The 19,850-nt window shown below is 40.4% G+C and overlaps 1 protein-coding gene across 3 annotated transcripts in view; it reads left to right on the forward strand.

The window, feature by feature from the left end:
- TMEM117 (transmembrane protein 117) overlaps nucleotides 1-19,850 on the forward strand; it is a 363,574-nt gene that overhangs the window by 290,323 nt on the left and 53,401 nt on the right. For all 3 annotated transcript variants that reach the window (XM_075065932.1, XM_075065940.1, XM_075065943.1), the window contains one exon: nucleotides 4,870-5,029. In XM_075065932.1, the coding sequence (XP_074922033.1) occupies nucleotides 4,870-5,029 (160 nt within the window). The remainder of the gene's footprint in view (nucleotides 1-4,869; nucleotides 5,030-19,850) is intronic.

The raw sequence follows: 19,850 nt of genomic DNA on the forward strand, positions 1-19,850 counted from the left end.
GACTAGGGCTCCTAATGTCTGGTGCAGCAAAGAGACAACATTGTCTTCCCCATCCCCTTAATCTTGTCTAAGAGGAGGACAGTGGGGTACCAGTTATGCTGTTCAGACTAGATTAATGTTGGGTGTGTAGTAGCTAAGGGCAGCCTTCCCCAGGCAGTATGGGTTACAAAGGAAGAGTGGCCTGCACTGGATGATCTATTGCTGGATAGCTCATGTTACTTAATAAAGCTGTGGTCCAAATACATGATATTCCTAGTTTCTCTTTCCTTCTGCAGTGTCGGGACAATGCTCAAATTTTGCAAAAATTCAGTGTATTCAAAACCATAACAATTTTGCTTTTAAAAAATAGCTACAAAAAGACTTGTATTAAATATTTGGCTTTGCTCCAGTTTCATATGTTAAAAAAAGGCAAGTGAACCTTACTTGTGTTCTGTTGAATTTAGTCATTTCAAATAGCTTTCCCTTTCTAGCATGACTGTTTTATTGTTATCAGAGCTTAGCTTAGCTGAAGTTCTTCTGGTTTTACTCTGGTTTAAACATATAAAGAGCCCGATTTTCAAAAGTACATGTACCCAGATTTCATGCATGAAAACTCTAGTTCTCATGTTCAACGTCTGTTTTGTGCATGCATCAAGATATGAGTATATGCAAATCAGGAACTGGGCACACACATTGGAATTTGTGTGCCTGCAGGTGAGGCAGGCATAAAAGTGTGTGCGAGCTTTTGCGTGTGCACACCCTGGAATCTGGTTCTAAATGCTTTGGGTCATGCATACATGTTAAGGCCCACATCCTGATGATACACTCAAATGACAACATGGCACTGCCCATGGTAGTGCATGTAACTAAATATGTAGTGAGGTGAATACAGTACAAATAAAAATAAATGTGTGATGTTTTACTTCTGATTCACCACTCTTGGAGGGTTCCTACAGGGTAGTCTATTTGCTGCTGCAGCACTAGTTTATGGCTTGCTGTAAATAGCAGCATACAGACCAGACCAACCATGCTCTGTGTGGTGATGACATGTGTTCTAACATATTATCAAGATGTATCTGATAGTCCACTCGTGTGTGCCGTGGCAGCAGGGCCACCTGGGAGGCAGGGAATGAGCTGTATACCCCAGGCCCCCCATTTGAGAGATCCCTCAAACTAGTGGCATTGTGACCTGGTACATGGGTCACAATGCTACTCAGGTTTGGCCCAGTTGCCCCTCGATCAGGCAGCCTGGCTGAACCTGAGTGGCACTGCGGCCCTGGCACAGCAGAGAGCCTGACTCAGCCCCTGCGGGGACTGAAGCCACTGCTGCAGGGTTACTATGGGGCATGCCAGCTCTTCAATGCCCCACTCCATTCTTTCATCAGTGTTTTTGTACTGTTGGCACTCTGGGGGGGCTTCACTTTCAGATTTTGCCCCAGACCCACCTGCATGCCAGGATGCTATCTAGATGCCCACATGAATACACTGCTGCTTGTGTGAAGGTCTGTAGCTTTTCCCTCCTGCACAGACATCAGCAAGATTTATCTCTGTAAATTTATGTATCTATCAGTGTCTATCTGTTTGCCGTTTTTTTATCTTTTATTTTTACTCTACTGAGTATTGGTCATGTCTGCAGTATTCTCAAGTTTGCTTTGCCTTAGCTGAAGAAAATGAGTAGAGTTTAAATGACTTGGAATAAATTCCAGAGCACCACTGAAGCCAAAACCAAATATTTTTTTTTGGATGTGTCAGGGCCTGTAATGTGGATTGTCTCCTGGATTGCCAGGAGTAGCATCAGGATCGGGGTCAAGCCATGGGTCAAGCCAGAGTCAGACTCAGAAATCACACCAAGGATCAAAGCCGGAGCTGGCAACTGGATGAGGAACAGGGGTGAGGTGTGGTAGCAGGGAGGAAGAACAAGAACCAGACAAGGAAACAGGGACTTGATTTTAAGGTCTGGGCAACAACAGACCTAGCAACTAGTTGCTCAGACAAGGGATGAGACAGGAACAGAAAGCTTTACATCCAATGATGTTCAATCACTGGTCTGCTGTAAGTCATCTGACCCTTCTGAGTCAGCAGGTAGAGCATCTGGGGTGCGGTATTAGCAGCAGTTGCCATGTCAGCCCTTGTAGCTTGATGAGGCAGAGGATAAGGCTTGGCAGCCACGCAAGCCTGGATTTGAAACTTGATTCCCACAAACACCCATTTCAAGGGTGATCCCTGGATGCCTTGCGGCCATACTTCTCAGGATGATTCCTGTGGAAGGCCCATACTTTTCCAGGGGTGTGCACATGATAAGTTAGCTCCCAAGAGTATTTTTGGGCCCATAGTCCTCCCAATCAATCACACAGTATGGGGTCCCTCTGTGACTTTGGAAGTCCAGGATGTGATGAACAAGGTACTCCTCGTGGTCTTGAACTTGAACCAGGGATGGAGATGGCATATGCTGCCTGGAGAATGGATTGTCAAGGAAAGGCTTCAAGGGAGTTGTAATTCAAATGATCTCCTGAGTCATAGTGAAAGGGCCTTTTTATTGATGACCTAATTTGTGTGCAGATCAGATGGTCTGTAGGTGTTTTGTAGACAGCCATATTTTCTGGCCTGCCTTTATAGTTGTGGCTTCCGGTTATGTCTGTTATCATGGCATTTGTAGGCTGTTTCGGCCACTTCCAGATGCTCATTTAGGTTGTCTTGGGTTCAATGAATGGTCTGCACCAGATCAGAGGCAGCAGAAACCATTGTGGACATGAGGACAGAAGGGTGGAAACAAGAATGAAAACCATGGCTGGAGGAAAAAGGGGCTGGATTGGGTAGAGGAGTATTCCACATTATGTTCAAATTCAGTGATCAGGAGTACCACAACCCAGTTGTTTTGGGAGTGGTTCAGGAAACAGTTGTTTGAGCACCTGGTTGACCCGTACTAATTAGCCAGTGGTGGATGCCTGTGGCCAGAGATCTAGGAAGTGAAACTCCTAGATCAACTGCTGCTGATTCAGAGTCTTGTCAGATTGTAGCTATTCTAGATTCTTATGGTTAGTTAAGATTAGGATGAGGTATTTGACTCCCCCATGGTATTGTCGCCAACTCTCCAATCCAGGCTTGATGGCGAGTAACTCCTTGTCTGCTATTTCATAAATGTGTTCGGTTGAGGTGAGTTGTCATGAAAAATATGCAAATGGATGCATTCCATGCTGGGACCCTGTTTCTTGGGACAATACTGCCCTGATGGCTACTTCAGAAGTGTCATACTCAAGGACAAAGGGTAGGTGAGGATCAGGGTGGACCAGATCTGGGGAAGAGTGAAAGCTGTCTTCAGGAGTTCAAAGGCCTCTAGGGGCCAGTGAAACCTTGCAGGTTTTTGGAGGATTGCAGTTATAGGGGCAGCAACCTTTGGCAATCCCAATGAATCTCTCCATATCTCAGATGCTCTAGGGTTCAAACCAGTCCTACATTGCAGATACCTGCAATCCATGCATAGTCTGTTTGCCGACACGATGAACCCTCAAATTTGATGGATGATTGCTCAAATACACACTTCTCCAGTTTTTCATATAACCCATGCTGGGTCAATCATGTAAGAACTTCACGGGCATGATAGTTGTGGTTTGCTTGACTACTGGAATAGAGTAAGATATCATCTAGATATACCAACAAACTGGTCTAGGATATCTCAAAATATCTTGTTGATCAGGTGCTCAAAAGTGATGGGAGCACTGGTGAGTCCAAAGGGCATTACCAAATACTTGAAGTGTCTATGCCTTGTTCTAAAGTCTATCTTCCACTTGTCCCCTGCCTCAATTTGAACTAGATTATATGTTCTTCTGAGGTCCACTTTGATGAACACCCGCAGTGACCATACTTGATCCAAGAGTTTGAGATTAATGATAAAGGGTAACCATTGCATATAGTTATTTGGTTCAGAGCCTTGTAGTCTATAAAGTCTCAGGGAGCTGTCTTTCTTCTTTGGTAAAGGTACCAGGATACCTTCAGGGGAGGCAGAGCAGCGGATAAAACCATTAGAATAGAACCTCAGAGTTACGAACACCTCGGGAATCATGCTTGTTCGTAACTCTGAACAAAAGGTTATGGTTGTTCTTTCCAAGGTTTACAACTGAACATTGACTTAATACAGCTTTGAGACTTTACTATGCAGAAGAAAAATGTTGCTTTTAAACATATTAATTTAAATGAAACAAGCACAGAAACAGTTTCCTAACCTTGTCAAATCTTTTTTTAAAACTTTCCCATTTTTTTTAGCAGTTTACATGTAACAAAGTACTGTACTGTTTTTACTGGTTTTGTGTGTATGATTTTGGTCTCTGCTGCTGACTGAGCGTGTATTTCTGGTTCCAAATGAGATGTGTGGTTGACTGGTGTGTTTGTAACTCTGGTGTTCATAACTCTAAGGTTCTACTGTAGTTAGGTTTTTCTGGAGGTACTCCCTTAATGATGCTAGCTCTGGTTTGGACATAGAATATAGCCCGAAAGGAACCTTGGCTCTAGACTGAAAGTTGATGGGGGTAATCGTAAACACAATGCAGGGGTAGTGGGTCTGCATTCCATTTTTCAAAGGTGCCATGATAGTCTTGGTACTTTTACAAATAATTATTGGTTTATTATATTACATTTGTCTTTATTAGTTTTTACAATATATATGAAAACTATGAAACTGAAATACAATGATGTACCTTGTTTGGAAATGGCTAGCACATTTCCAGCACCTTTTATATCTTGAGTAAAACTACCTACTTTTACACATAATTTTCTTCAAGCTCACTTGGTCTGCGGTACAGTACGATAAAGAGTAGTTAACTGTTAGAGGAGAGAAAAAATAATGTAGAATTGTATTATATAGCATTGTTTCTGAAGTATTTTTTTCCCTTGCAGGACTGTTCTATTTACATTGACCTCTGTGGTTGTGCTTGTCATCACTACTGACTGGATCAGCTGGGACAAGTTGAATCGTGGATTTCTGCCAAGTGATGAGGTCTCAAGAGCCTTCCTGGCTTCTTTCATCTTAGTGTTTGACCTTCTTATTATCATGCAGGTACACTGTCTTAATGTTTCATTCAGGCTGCTGAAGCTGCCTAGTCACCGTATTTCCACTAGAGCAAACACTGTTCAACTGAGACTTCATGAAGTTAAATAAATGTTTTGTTTGCAATTGCTATTGAGAGATTTTACATCAACATTTTGAGGGACTTTGTAAAAGCCAGTTGGCCTTGTATTGTGAAAACATTGCTGATTTGTTTTACTAAGAGTGCCAGGTAAGAACTTGGTGACTTTCCAAATGGGAAGGTATCTTCTGCCAAAACTACACTGGGGGGAAAAAAAGGAAAGCTAGTCATTTTGTAAATGTAAAGCCTCTATTGTGAGAATGAGAGAAACTCAGCAAAGCAAGGGAAGAAAAACTGCCAGTCATTTCAAAGGCTAACAATATTTGAAATGTATACAATATAGGAATGCATTTTTTGAGATGAAAATTAACACTTGCTCTCAATATTCAGTTTTTCCACTTTCATGTAAACAATATTTTTACTCTGTTCAGTGACAGTTTGCTGCATTGCAATGTCTTTCACCAGTCAGTGTAACTCCTTCCAATGGCTGCTCTTTGGTATCTGGAAATTAAGAAAGGAGTATATGCAGTAGATATAAGTCCAAACAACTTGTTTCATGTGCCATTATGCCTTACCCATCACCTCTGTCTTATTGCTTGAGTTTTGTCATAGTGGTGTCTAAAGACAACTCTGATACTCTAGCAAGAAAGGTCACTTTGACTGACTTGGAAGAGGCCATTTAGTGTTCAAAATGGTCAACATTATTTGTCCCAGAGTTGCATCGATCAGCTGAAGTTTAATGAAGAGGTCCATAATAACTGGTTGGGTTTCCTCCTTTTTGGACATGCTTTCGCATCTTTGTTCACGATTACTGAAATCTATTAACAAAGGTAACCAAATCAGAGAGGTGTCCAGTTCTCTTTGATGAGGTACCAACTTTCCTGTAAATAGTGACAAGTATTGATCACCAGAGTAATTACCACAGAAGTGACAATGACATGGCAGCTAGATTTTATCAGCACTGTAATGGGACATCAGAGGGGTATAAACTTCTACAGTTTTGCTTCATTTTAAGTGTCCAGGAGTAAACCAATGTGCTGTTTGTTGTTTGAATAGAAGGTTAAGAAAAGAAGTTCAGTTTAATGTCTAATGAGCCCATTAGAGAGACAAGGTGGGTGAGGTAATATCTTTTATTGGACCAACTTCTGTTGGTGAGTGAGTTCTTTATGATGCTTTCTTTTCTCCCATTCTGCATTTTACATTTAATTTGGTCTTTTAAAAATATGCAAGAGGGTGTGTAATAAATGGATCTACTTTGTGTAACTGTAATGAAAGAATGAATAGAAATGAACTAGACAGCATCCTATCCTCCACTGACTATTGTATGCCACATATAGAAACAGGGCTGTCTTAAAGCCAAAATCATTATTAGACCATCCCTTTGAGTTTGAAAAATGAAGTCACCATATTTTGAGGGGGTTTTGAGTTTAGAGAATTTTTATTTGAAAAGACCTGTTGCATGCCCTAGTCCATATTTTTATGACATAAAGTAAGACTTGCTCTAATTGCACATATATATATATATATATAGTTTCTGCTTTCACTTGGAGGTTAGTAATGCAATGTCCAGTGGCCACTGGAAGACATTGGTATGTTAGTGAATTTGCACAAAGCACAAAAAATACCAGCACTTAACAGAAACATCACATGAAGGTTGTCATCTTGCTCCAAACTTTTATCTGTGACTGTGGTCACCACGCACAAAAGATGGAGCACATCAGATCTTAGTGTCCCCTTCGTTGTTTTGCTGGGGATCTGAAAGACATTCACCAGCTCACTGCTGCAGCAATGTGCTGGCTATCAAATCTAGATATAAATTGTTGGCCATTGCGACCTACCCAAGCCATGTGAAAGAATAGTGTTTGTATTTTGGAGTTATTTACTTATTTAAAGATATTTATTCAGAATGCACAACTAAGATGAAACATTTTATTTACATTGTGATTGTAGTATCAGTGCTTTGCATGGGAATAAAAGCAAGTTGTGTCAGCACAGTATTAAATTACAAGCAAAAATCAGTATTAGAATCGGGACCCTGTGATTATACTAGAGGGAAGCAAGCATATTTTGGAATTAACTGTATGCATACATTCTGTTTAAGGGTAGTGCTGGTTTTTACAGATCTCAACCCAAGCTTTTCCAGCAGAATAGCAGACTAAACAAAAAAGCAGTATTGGGTTAAATCCTCTAATTTCCATGAGAGGATGATATTAATTAAGAGCACAGATGAAATCTCATTTAATGTGCTAACTGAGTAGTGTATAGAAATATATTTTTTCTGCATTTGAATCGTAGCATTACTCCTATCAATGTGACAAAGTTTAGCAACAGGAGAAGAGTAACTGAGTTTGGAAAGCCATTCTTGATGCTGTGAAAAATAATTACATTAATGTAAAGGACAAGTTTGCCTGCTCAGTATTATTAGAATTTAATATTTATACAAGCCCCCCATAGAGCAAAGCATTGTAGAAACAAATGAAAAAGTGACAGGACCCTGCCCTGGAGGGCTAACATTATAAATTAGACATAACATAGCAAGTGATGCCATAAACAAGGGGCAGTGGTGGGAATATGGGAGGCCAAGTGTTACACAGGGAGAGATACTGAGTTATGCTGATTGTTTTGTGCACTTCTTTTTACTTCCTTTTCGGGGCCAGGCAGTTTCAGAAAGCTGTAGCCATGTCTTCCCTCCCTGCCAATCCCACCACCACTTTCTCTACTGTACATTGAGAATAAGGCCCTTTCCATTTGAGTTAGTGGCTGGGCATCCAAAAGAAGCTAGAGATTTCAGATGCCATTTGTTGAAATGTAGATTTGAGAGTCATGAATGTAGACACAGTAAATGAAGCCATGAAAGCAGATCCTGAGTTAGACTTTAAACCCACAGAGAGGAGAAAGTCAAGGAAGATTGGTAGGGGGTGTTATCTGTCGAAAACGGCAGATAGATCAATAATGTTAAGGTTGAAGAAGAATTCCTTGAATATGGCAATAGGCAACTCATAAGTGTGCTTAATGAAAGCAGTCTTGGTAGAGTGGAGCAGGCAGATGTGAGATTACACAGCACCCAGAAGAGAAAGGAGGGGAAGTTGAGGCCATGAGAATGTGGAGGTTAAAGGCAGGAGGGAGATGATTGGTAGCTGTATTTTTTTAAAAGAAAGAGAATGTGTAACCCACACACCTCCTGGGAGTGGTGTTCTGTCCCCTCTAATGGCACCGAGACTACTTAGAGATGAATGAGTCTGCTACAGCCTTAGCTAAGAGCCCTGGGGCTTTCAGCTCATGCAGTAGAGGCTCATGCATTTAGCTCCAGAGGTTCCAGGTTTAATCCTGCTTGATGATGACCAGGGTCTGTCAGTATTACTAATGCACATTTTTTCATGGTAAAACTAAAGTCCAATTTCAGACATGGTGGAAGCAGGTGCAAGTCCACTGACTTTAATGTGTCTGCTTAAACCAGCTCAGAGTTTGTCATCCTTTCCCTACACTGAAGTTAATCAAGCTGTCCATGTTTGTGATTTGTTTGGTTGTATCTTTCCTGCTACATGCAATGCCACCATCAACATGTGTAGAGCCCTGCAAATCCATGGATATCAGCTTTATATCTGCATTTTTGTTATAAAAAAAAAATAAAGAGAGCTTAGTATATTAAGGGGGAAAATACTAACAATGGTATTGGTTCATTTCTCGATAGAAATAGTAGAATTATCAACAATAATGCAGAAAAGGCAGAGTGTTCAATAAATAGTTCTGTTCTTTATGGCAGGGGGGAATGATGTAGTCATAACATGTGATAACACTCTTCTCGAGCAGAGAGAGCCCATAACAGAGGGAGAGAGCATGGTGGCTGAGTGAGCTGTCAGGTTAAGGAGAGTTTGGCTACAGAGAGAGTTCAGCAGCAGCAGGGGAGGCTGAGGGATCATAACAATTAGAAAGGCACCAAGTCCCCAAGACAAATAACCGACAGGAAAAAAATACATTTACCCAACACACCCATAACTTAGGCTTCATAAAAAAGTCACAAGAGTAAAAAAATGCAGGCAGAAGACCAGCAGCAAGATGGGGGCTACCATGTTTATTGAACAGAGTGCAACATGTATTATCTGCTTCGTGGATAGGTGGTATATGTGTGTGTGAAGTGCAAGCAGCTCACATATGTCAGAGACAGAGGCTGGAGGAGCAAAGGGAGACAGAAGGTACATGGAGGAGGCATTTAGAGACATAGTGGAAAGGTCAGACTTCCTGTTCAACAGCCCTTGTGTTGTTGAGGAGTGTAACGGGGTGGACCCCTGCTCCTGCCCTGAAGGGTTAAATACAGCCCTGGGAGGGGGCTGTGGCTGGAGAAAGCAGCTTTTAGGCTGGGCAGATAGGGGGAAGTGGCTGCAGCTGGGGCCACACCCCAAACTGAGCAACAGGGCCTTTTGAGAAGGCCAGGGAAGCCAGAAGCAGAGAGTATCTCTCTAGCTGTAGAGTGAGAAGGGAGCTGCAGGGAGCTAGACACAGGGTCCCTGAGTGGAGCAGGGCTAGGGACAGGCTTAGGAGTTGGGGAGCTCCAGCCTGGAAAGCCCCAGGCTGCTGCCTAGCATTGGGCGAAAAGATACTGGGGGTTGCAGAGGGCAGCCCAGGGGTAGGCCAAGGCAGCAGGTCCAAACCCAGCCTTGCCAATGATAAGTAGGCTGATACTGCAGTCTGCCCCAGGGTGTGGGGCTAGACAATGAGTGGCAGTAGCCATATACAGAGGCAAGATGGGGATAGTGGGTGGGGGTTCCCCAGGGACACCCTAAGACTGAGCGGGTACTGCCAGGGGGCGGCACCCCAGGTAAAATCTCTTTAGTGTAATAAAGAAAAGGCTAAGGGGTCACTTGATCACAGTCTATAAGTAACTGCCTGGGGAACAAATATTTAATAATGGGCTCTTCAATCTAGCAGAGAAAGATATAGTATAATCCAATGGCTGGATGTTGAAGCTAGACAAATTCAGACTGGAAATAAAGCATGAATTTTTGACAAAGAGGGATTAACCACTGAAACAATTTACCAACGGCTCCTGGTAGATTCTCCGTCACTGGCAATTTTTAAATCAAGATTCAGTGTTTTTATGAAAGATCTGCTCTAGACACTTTTTTAGGAAGTTCTATGGCTTGTGTTAGACGGGAGGTCAGACTAGATGATCAGACTCGTTCTTTCTGGTTTTGGAATCTATGTATCTATGGTCACTTACTCAAGTAATCCCACTGAAATCAAATGGGACTCTTTTTATAAATAAATCAAGCAGAGTTTGGCCCACTGTATCACTTGAGAGGAAATATGATCAAATAGGTTCAGATAGTTTGCAGTCTTCTTCATCACAGGTGCTGGCTCTCTGTTAATATGGAGATTAAAAGGTAAATAGCAAAGATTTTAATATTTTCTGTTCTTCTGTATATCCTTTCCCAAGTCTCTTAATCTGTCTCTCTACTGAAGAAAGTAGTTAATGTAGGCATTTCTCAATTACCTGTAAACCCAATATTATTAATGAATATACATGTGCCCCACAGATGAGGTAATGCATTTGCATGCACTTTACAGAGAATAATAATCACATTTCTTCCTTTCAACAATCTGTTTTATTATTCAAAGCACTTATACTGTACCTCTTTCATTCTACATAAAATTTTAGGAGGAATAATTCTCATGCTAACTCATACTTAAATATTAATATGGAAAGTAGAATTTTGGTCGATAGAAAAGATTTTAATACTTATCATTTTCCTGTAAGTATTTTCCCCAGCCTCTTCATCTGTTTCTGTACCAAAGAAAACAGTTAATTTAGACATTTCCCAACTCTGGCATTATGAATGTTTTAATTATGTCATTGGTAAGCCATGTATTATATAGACAAATTGACAAGATTCTGATCTCATTTATGTCTGTATAAAGCAGAAGCAACTCTATTTACTTTGAGTCAATATGGGTTTACACCAATGTACTGGTTACTTAGATTAGAATCTGCTCCAATGAATGGTTCATTTGTATAGTACATGAAAAAAATTTCAGTTGTTAGTAATAAGCTGTTGAATTGCTTAGATATCTTAAAGAGTAAAAAAACAAAACTCTTCTATCTGTACAAGATTTACATTCTTCCCAATACTTTAGAAAACTCTACATATCCTTACCAGTCTGATTTTCCCTTCACTTACTCTGGTTTTACACTGCTGTAACAGTACAGCCTGGTGAAATTAATTTACAATTGATGTAAATGAGAGGAGAATCCAGATTTATATTTGTGTACCTGAGAGGAGAATCAGGCCCCATAAGTATAGTTTTTTGAAATATATTGAAGATATGATTTTGTGGTTAATAGACAAAGCTGGAAGTACAAAACAAAATAACTTCATTTATGCATTCCTTTGAGAACAGTATCCTCACAGTTGTACATTTAGTTCAGGAATGGTGTACATGTTTCCCTGTTTCCTGACAAGCAACAGAAGAAAATGTCCATGCACAGTTTGTTCCTGAGGCAGTTTCCAAAGTTTGAATGAAGAACCCGAGAAAAAGCTCTCCCTTTTGTTGTCTAGTTTTTAATATGTTCCTTTCCCAATTTGCATGTTGTTTGTTTGGATTTGGTTTCAGCAAATGTGCTTTTAAAAACCTCCTATTCACTGTGAAAACTTCTAAAGAAGTGAGTGTATGAATGTCACAGTAGTTTCCATCATGCTTTTATTGGGTTTTGTAACATTTGAAAGCACAGGAAAATGAGCAAACACTAGCCGAACCCATGGAGAGGCAGCTATACTAATGAAGTTGGCAGCCATTTTGGAACCTTTGTGACATTCAGGCATTCTGTATGTGAGACACTGTTACTTAATTTTTTTTATTTGCTACTGTTTCTCAGGCGGGAGATTTAGATAGAGGGACAGGTGTTCAGTGAGTGCTATTCTAGAGGAGTCAAGATAAATGGGACTGTACGTTTAACGAAAATATGACAGCAGGTCCAAGTCTCTCACTTGCAGTGGCGGCTCCAGGCACCAGCGCTCCAAGTATGCGCCTGGGGCGGCAAACCGCGGGGGGCGCCCTGCCGGTCTTTGCGAGGGTGGCAGTCAGGCAGCCTTTGGTGGCTTGCCTGCAGGAGGTCCACCGGTCCTGCGGATTCGGCAGCAATTTGGTGGTGGGTACACCAAAGCCGCAGGACCGGCAGACCTCCCACAGGCCCACCCCCAAAGGCAGCCTGCCTGCTGTGCTTGGGGTGGCAACAAAGCTAGAGCCGCCCCTGCTCACTTGTGTACCTGGGCACGGTCATGTGGCAATATTTTATGGTTAGGAGCAGTAAACGCTATGCTGTTTCTTTCACTGGTTAAATGAAAGACTCTCTCTAGCTCAAAGTATATCGCCTTTCTCTGGCAGTTTTTAAAAGCATCTGCAACATTGTTTAAAGTTTTAACATGTCTTTTGAAGATGGGTTGTATTCAGCTAATGGTTCACAATTTTTGCCTGTAATCTCTTATAATAAAGGATGATTCCACAGCACTGTCTCTCTCTCCATGGCATATGGGATATCTGAATACTGAAATGCCTAGGAAGCATCAACTCCTCTTGCCTCATAACCCAACTTGGTCACAATGGTCAACTCAAGCTCATTCATAAACACAATTTCAGAAACATATTAGTAATGCTCCCCATTCCTTTAGTGATATCACCACAGTTCCTACCTTTGGCTCAGGCACTGATCTTTCTGGCCTATCCTGCAATTGCTGTCTTTTCTGTATCTGCCATCTCTGCTGCTTTTATTTGCATTTGCATCTGTATTACATTTCTTAGTGCTAAAACATTTTGTTCATTTTCCCGTTACAGTTTTCTCCCTCTGGGCCAAGTCCTGGCCCTGTCTGGTGTCATGGTATGGAACTCTATGGAGTGGGAGAGCTGTGTAGACTGAAGTGCTCCTTGAACTCCTCTCCCATGTCTCCTCAGAGGCACTTCCATAAGGCTTCCATGGATGTTTTCTGTGAGCCTTCCTGTAAATCTACCTACAGCTGAAGTCAGTGGAACAGGGAATGGATCACTTGATGATTACCTGTTCTGTTCATGCCCTCTGGGACACCTGGCATTGGCCACTGTCGGAAGACAGGATGCTGGGCTAGATGGACCTTTGGTCTGATCCAGTATGGCCATTCTTATGTTCTTATTAACAAATTCTTTCCTGTCTGTCACTCATCCAGATGGACTAAATGGGCCAGTGTGGCCCCCAACAATGATTCCCTAGCTGACAGTTCAGAAATGGATTTCAGGTTCCCATGGAGTGAAGATACCACTTGCCTAGTGGAGAGAGAAGTGTGAGATCTCAGAACAACCAGTGCATGGTCCTCATGCCACCACCTCCCCCACACTGACATATTCTGTGACCAGAGCAATGGGAAAAGAGAGGTGATGTATCTGTAGAGGGTTGTTCTAAGAAGTGGCTGATTCTTTAGCTTTTCTCCTTGAGCAGCCCCTCTGAATCCCATTGGTTTTTAGTCTGATTGTCAGAATAGGTCAGGTCAGTTCCTTGCCGGCAAGCATGGGAGTAAGAGATTTCCATACCCTTGTTTCTGCATATAGCTCACGATTTTGTCTTTTATCTCCAGCTTCCCATCCATAATCCTTGCTCTGTAGGTTTTGCCAGGAAATATAGTAGAGCTGTGCCTCTCATACTGAGAGTGCTAGTCTTCTGGGTTTCCTTTTTCATATTAAGAATTAATTTTGTATTTGGAAATGAATTAAAATAAAATCCATTACTTTTATTATGCATGGAATCTGAATAGAAACTCCTGTTTGGGGATGAATTTAATATTGCAACTGGAATGATGTGAAATAGTCATAGGGACCGACCAAATTCACCGCTGTGAAAAATGTGCCACCGGCCGTGAAATCTGAGCTCCCCTGTGAAATCTATATTGTAGGGGAGACCAGATTTCACAGAGTTGGGGGGCCAGAGAGAAGTGGCTGCTGGCTGGGAGCCCAGCTCCAAAGGCCGCATCGTCTCCAGTAGCAGCACAGAAGTGAGGGTGGCATGGTATGTGGGGGGTCATCAATTTTTTTTGGTGGAGGGGCAGGGCTGGCCTTACAGGTCGGCAACCACCGAGGGCTTCATGGTCAGGGGGTGCTGTGGTCAACTCCTCCACATACAGCCAGGACAAAGCCCTTTTAACTACCAAGCACTGGATCTGAAGCTGAAGAGGGGCGGAGCTGAGGGCACCCCAGCTGGGGGCTCCTACTGTGCACTGGGCTCCAGCTGCTAGTCTCAGATGGACTGGACAGGAACAGGACTTCCTCTTCCTCTGCATGAGCTGCTCCCGAGGCTGGGTCAAACCCATCTCCGGGAACCTTCCTCGGTTGCAGAAAGCTCCACAGCTGCTGGTTGAGAGTCCAGCTCTGAAGGTAGTGCTGCCACTAGCATCAGCACAGAAGTGAGGGTGGCATGGTATTGCCACCCTTACTTCTATGCTACTACTGGTGGTGACAGTTCTCTCAGAGCTGGGCATCCGGCCAGCAGCTGCCCTCCAGCTGCCCAGCTCTGAAGGCAGCAGCACAGAAATAAGAGCCTTGCAACCCCCTACCCATGACCCTGTTTTGGGTCAGGACCCCCATGGTTACAATACCATGAAATTTCAGATTGAAATATCTGAAACCATTAAACTTATGATTTTTAAAATCCGATGATCATGAAATTGATCAAAATGGATTGTGAATTTGGTAGAGCCCTGTTCATAGCAAAATCCAAAACACAAAAAATGACCCTGGTGGACTCTTGGTCTCTCTATGAGGGTGGGGAGAACCCCTAGAATTTTTGTGTGGAATTTTCCATACCAGCAAATATTTTATCAAAGTTGAGTGTGGAATATTTTCAATCACTTAGATGCCTATAGAAAATTCCAGGGCACCTTTTGAATATGAGTGTAGGACCTTGTTTCTTACCCAATAAAGCAGATTTTACCACCTAAACTACCCTTTGTTTTCTCAATGCTTGCAGTTTTTTGGGATAAAAGAGCGATAAGAAACCAATCGTTCTCTGGAAAAAAAGAGTGTATATTTTCTCCCGCATCACACTTTATTTCTTCTGCCTTTTTAATTAGTGCTCTGTGATTTGGGTGGGGGCAGAGCCGTAACTAGCTATTTTTGCACCCGAGGCAAGAATATAAAATTGCGTCCTCCTCCCCTCCATATAATTTCATAGTAGTTACTTTGTAAAAAAAAGAAAAATACATAAATAACAAGAATAATAATGATAATAGAACGTTTATTTATTTTAATCATAAGTTCTCCATACAAAATCAACTAATACATATAAGGTGTGCATCATAGTGCATGTAACATACTATTTAAATAATTGCAAATAAACTTTAGCTGTAGAACCACATCAGATATGATTAATGATTATTTTTCAAAATTGTACTTTTTGCACTTTCAATGAGGCAAATTCATTGATAATTACATCAAAATTAATATTATTCGCTACTTCATGTTCTATTGACAAGATGGACATATTTGTTAATCTCTCCTGACCCATAGTTGCTTGAAGGTAGTTTTTAATTAATTTAAGCTTACTGAAGCTTCTTTCACAAGAAGCCACGGTTACTGTCAAGCAGAAAAATATTCTTAATGCAATTTCTAAATTTGGATAAGATTTGGCCAAATTATATTCATGAATTAACTGAAGAAGGTCCAAACTAGTTGCACATGAAACGTTTGGAAACAACACTAACACCTGATGTTTAAAACTCTGAATCTCTGATGAAATTTCTGAAGCATTCAAATCTCTGTCATATTTGAGACTTAAATCCACGGCTGCTTTTGGAAGATTAGTAGTGTCCATTTTAGCAAGCGAATCACCCAAAAGAAAGTCAAAATCAGAAGATATCTCATTTAAAGTTTCATATTTCCAATTTAACTCAACTATTATGGTGTCAAATACGGTTTTTATTTGTGCTTTGAAAGATTGTTCAGCTGATAAATTAGAAGATACGTCTGTACGCTCATTAAGTTGCTGCCTTTTTACTTTTAGCTTTCTGGATTCAATAAATTCTGCTCTTATTTCTATATTTTCAGCCATTTTTTTTTACAATCTGTGAAAATATTGACCATATCGTTATCGCTGTCATGCCTCTCTTGTAAAATATTTCATAATCCGTTGCTCATTTTACAAACCTGAGAAACAGTGACGCCTTTTGCTTCTAGGGCTTTATTCACTTTGTCAATATGAGTTAGGATATTGCACCATATAGATAATATGCAAAAAATTCATAATTTTTTTAAGAAGGCTATTAGCTGTTGATATGGCTTCTGGACATTTCAGTGCAACAGTGACATTTTTTAGAGCCTTGCTCACTTCTGTAATCTGCAAATTTAAGGCTTCAGTTGCATTAGCTCTTGATGACCATCTAGTATCAGCATGACCTTTCAGTGATACTTTTGACATACCCATTAAAATATCCCAGCGACTGGTTGAATGAGAAAAAATGTGTATAACTTTTGTACAGTGGCAAAGAATGAAAACATAGTAGAATTTATGGATGCTGCATGTACTCCAACTAAGTTTAGACAGTGGGCTGAACATGGTACAAAATTTGCTAATCTATTTTTTTGCTAAATGTCAGCTTTGAAGCCTTTGTACACACCTGACATATTTGCGCCATTATCATAGCCTTGGCCTCTCACATTTTGAAGATCAAACCCATCATTTTCAAGCTTCTTTATTATTTCTTCAGCTAATCCACTTCCCATTTTTTCTTTGGTTTCAATGAAGTTTATGAAACTTTCTTTTATAGATACAATTCCGTTATTGATTCTCATGTACCTCACAATCTGGGACATTTGCTCTTGATGAGATATGTCTGATGTGCAGTCCAGAAGGATAGAATAATATTTATCTTTTTTTATTTTGGATATAATTTCATTACGAGCTTGGTTTGCTAGTAAGCCAATAAACTCATTTTGTATAACCTGTGAAAAATAACTCACTGAACCTTTTTTGTGAGTTACGATGTTCTGTTTTAGTTAAACATCATAATGACTTATAAATTCCAATAGATTAAGAAATATTCCAAAATTAGGGTTTTCTATACTGCTACATGATCCTCTATGTGGTAAATTGTTTTTGGTGCAAAACATCATGGCATCAAGAATTATTTTTAGAATTTTTCTCCATTTTTGTTTATCAATTTCAATAGCTTTTTGTAGTGCATCATCGACACATTCTCTGCTTAGTAATCTCTTTTGTAAGGATTTTCATTTACAGAAATTTTCACGATGATTAGTTGAATTTTCATGTTCCACAACACGGTTTACATTTTTCCAATCATTAAATCCTACTTTCTGATTTCAATATTAGGTTTGGTAAAGTGCTGATCAAATAACATGTATGGAAAACAAAAAATGGACATACTGGTTTCCGAGTAAATAATCCAATTACACTCTATGGTTCCACTATTAAAAAGCTTTTTAAAAAAACAGTCTCCTGAAAATTTTCTTCCATCTTCCTATGTTGATTCATGGAAATCTGGAGATTTTCCCTGGTCAGGTCCATGTTCAATAAGGTGGCATCTTATTTTATCATTTATACAGGGCCAAGATGGTGGATCGTTAAAATTGATTTCAATTATTTGCCTTGCAGAGGATTTATGTTGCCGATCACGGCCGTTCACATTAGCTTTAGTCATGATATCGAAGGTGTTGAGAGTCTCATCATTGTCAGTAATCGATACTGAAGGTGAAGTTGTAACCTCATGATTCAATTGCTGGTTGATAGCAACAATAATTTCTGAGGTTGTATAATTCTCATTGTTACTGTTAGATAGCAGTGCGAAACTTATGACATCAGAGACGTCAGCTATTGGCATATTCCCATTGTTTGATGCATTTTTCACTAGCCATTTCCTCATTGTCATTGACATTTTTTCATTTTCTACCGTATCATGTTTTCATCATTTACGGTACTCTGCCCCACTCGGATGTTTAGAATTCATACTATTGATAATGCAGGGACTGGAATAAAAATTAAAAATACATAAATAAATGTATTAAATTCATCTCAACATTAAACAAAATATTATAGAGATCACGGATTCCCAATCTGTGATCTCCATAAGAAATAAAGAATGATAAACAAAGGCACTCACCGTTTGGTGGGTCTTAAGCGGATCTGAGAAGTCCTAATATATAATTAGCATGTGCTCACTGTGAATACTAGAACTCGATAACAGACAAACGTATTGATGTCATCTTTTTCTGTGCCTCTCAGCTTTGCGCACCCGAGGCAGATGCCTCACTCGCCTCGCCCTTGTTGTGGCACTGGGTTGGGGGGGGGAAACATTTTCATTTTGTGATTGTCTAGTTTGTTGAGCAAACTCTCTTTTTATGCCTGGTGCTTTGTAAAACAGGAGCTGCAGAAATTATTGTGTTTTGAAGTCTGGTTCTCCTTCTGCATTAATAGAGGATGGTTGGGCTTGTGGTTAAAACACTGAATTGAGACTCAGGTGACACAGATTCAATTCATGGCACCACCAGACTGCCTCTGTAACCTTGAGGAAAGTATGTAAGGCCATATCCTCAGTTTGATAAAGAGGTATATGTCCATTGAGCTTCAATTTACAGCAGCTGAGGATTTAGCTCTTAATCTACATGTCACAGTTCCCCATCTGTTAAAGGTGAATAATACTTTCTTTCTCCCACTCTTTTTGTGTCTTGTCTATTTAGCCTGTAAGCTCTGCAACAAGGGACTGTCTCTTACTAGGTACAGCATCTAGTATAATAGGATCCCGATCTTATTAGGGGCCTCTATGTAATACTGTAATATAAAAGTATATATAAGTAAGGCCCCATTTAATGTGTGATATTGAGGAAATTGCAGATCCCGCAATATTAGGCTTCCACCACAGTTTTGATTTTAATTAGCTTACTTTGTACAGTCCATTATTTTGCATACATTTTGAGGTTTGCAACACACGTTTTTCCCCATTAGTACAGAAGAACTCCATTTATCTGAGCTGATAGTGTCTGGGGCTTGTGCTGTCAGCCCCATGCATTAATGACTGTAATATAGTTGCAGCAAAATGGTTTAAAAAAATTAGGAGGCACAACATAATACTTGAACGTGTATATTGTTCCAGCAAATTTTTCTTCCCTGGCTTTCCCAAATTACCACAATTAATAGAGGTTCATTATTACTTTTCTGCAATTTTCCATGTCTTGTCCACAACTCAGCTGCAATTATTTGACAATCATTCCACAATTCAAGTAAATAATAATAATAATAATAATAAAATAATAACAGTAATAACAACAACGACAATGAAATAATAATCACAGTTGACTTACCATTGGCCATAGTCTTACCCTTTTACCTTGTATCTATTGTGCTGATATCATTACTACAGGCTTAGTGTTTGCATCACATTATTGAGCGGCTCTGCAAAAGTGGACATAGCATGGTGCATGCACTGTTCAAACCACCATTATTGCTAAAATTCACAGAAAAGCAAAATTCCAGGAAAAAGAAAAGGCCTAAATTTTTTGCAATTTTTTTTCTGTTTTCTCAGGCCTGGTCTACACTACGCGTTTAAATCGATTTAAAGAGCATTAAATCGATTTAACAGCGTACCCGTCCACACTACAACGCCCTTTATGTCGATATAAAGGGCTCTTTAAATCGATTTCTGTACTCCACCCCGACGAGAGGAGTAGCGCTAAATTCGATATTAACATATCGGATTACGGTTAGTGTGGACGGAAATCGACGTTATT

The sequence above is a fragment of the Chelonoidis abingdonii genome, chromosome 1 (genome assembly GCF_003597395.2).
Source record: "Chelonoidis abingdonii isolate Lonesome George chromosome 1, CheloAbing_2.0, whole genome shotgun sequence".
NCBI classification, from domain to species: domain Eukaryota; kingdom Metazoa; phylum Chordata; order Testudines; family Testudinidae; genus Chelonoidis; species Chelonoidis abingdonii.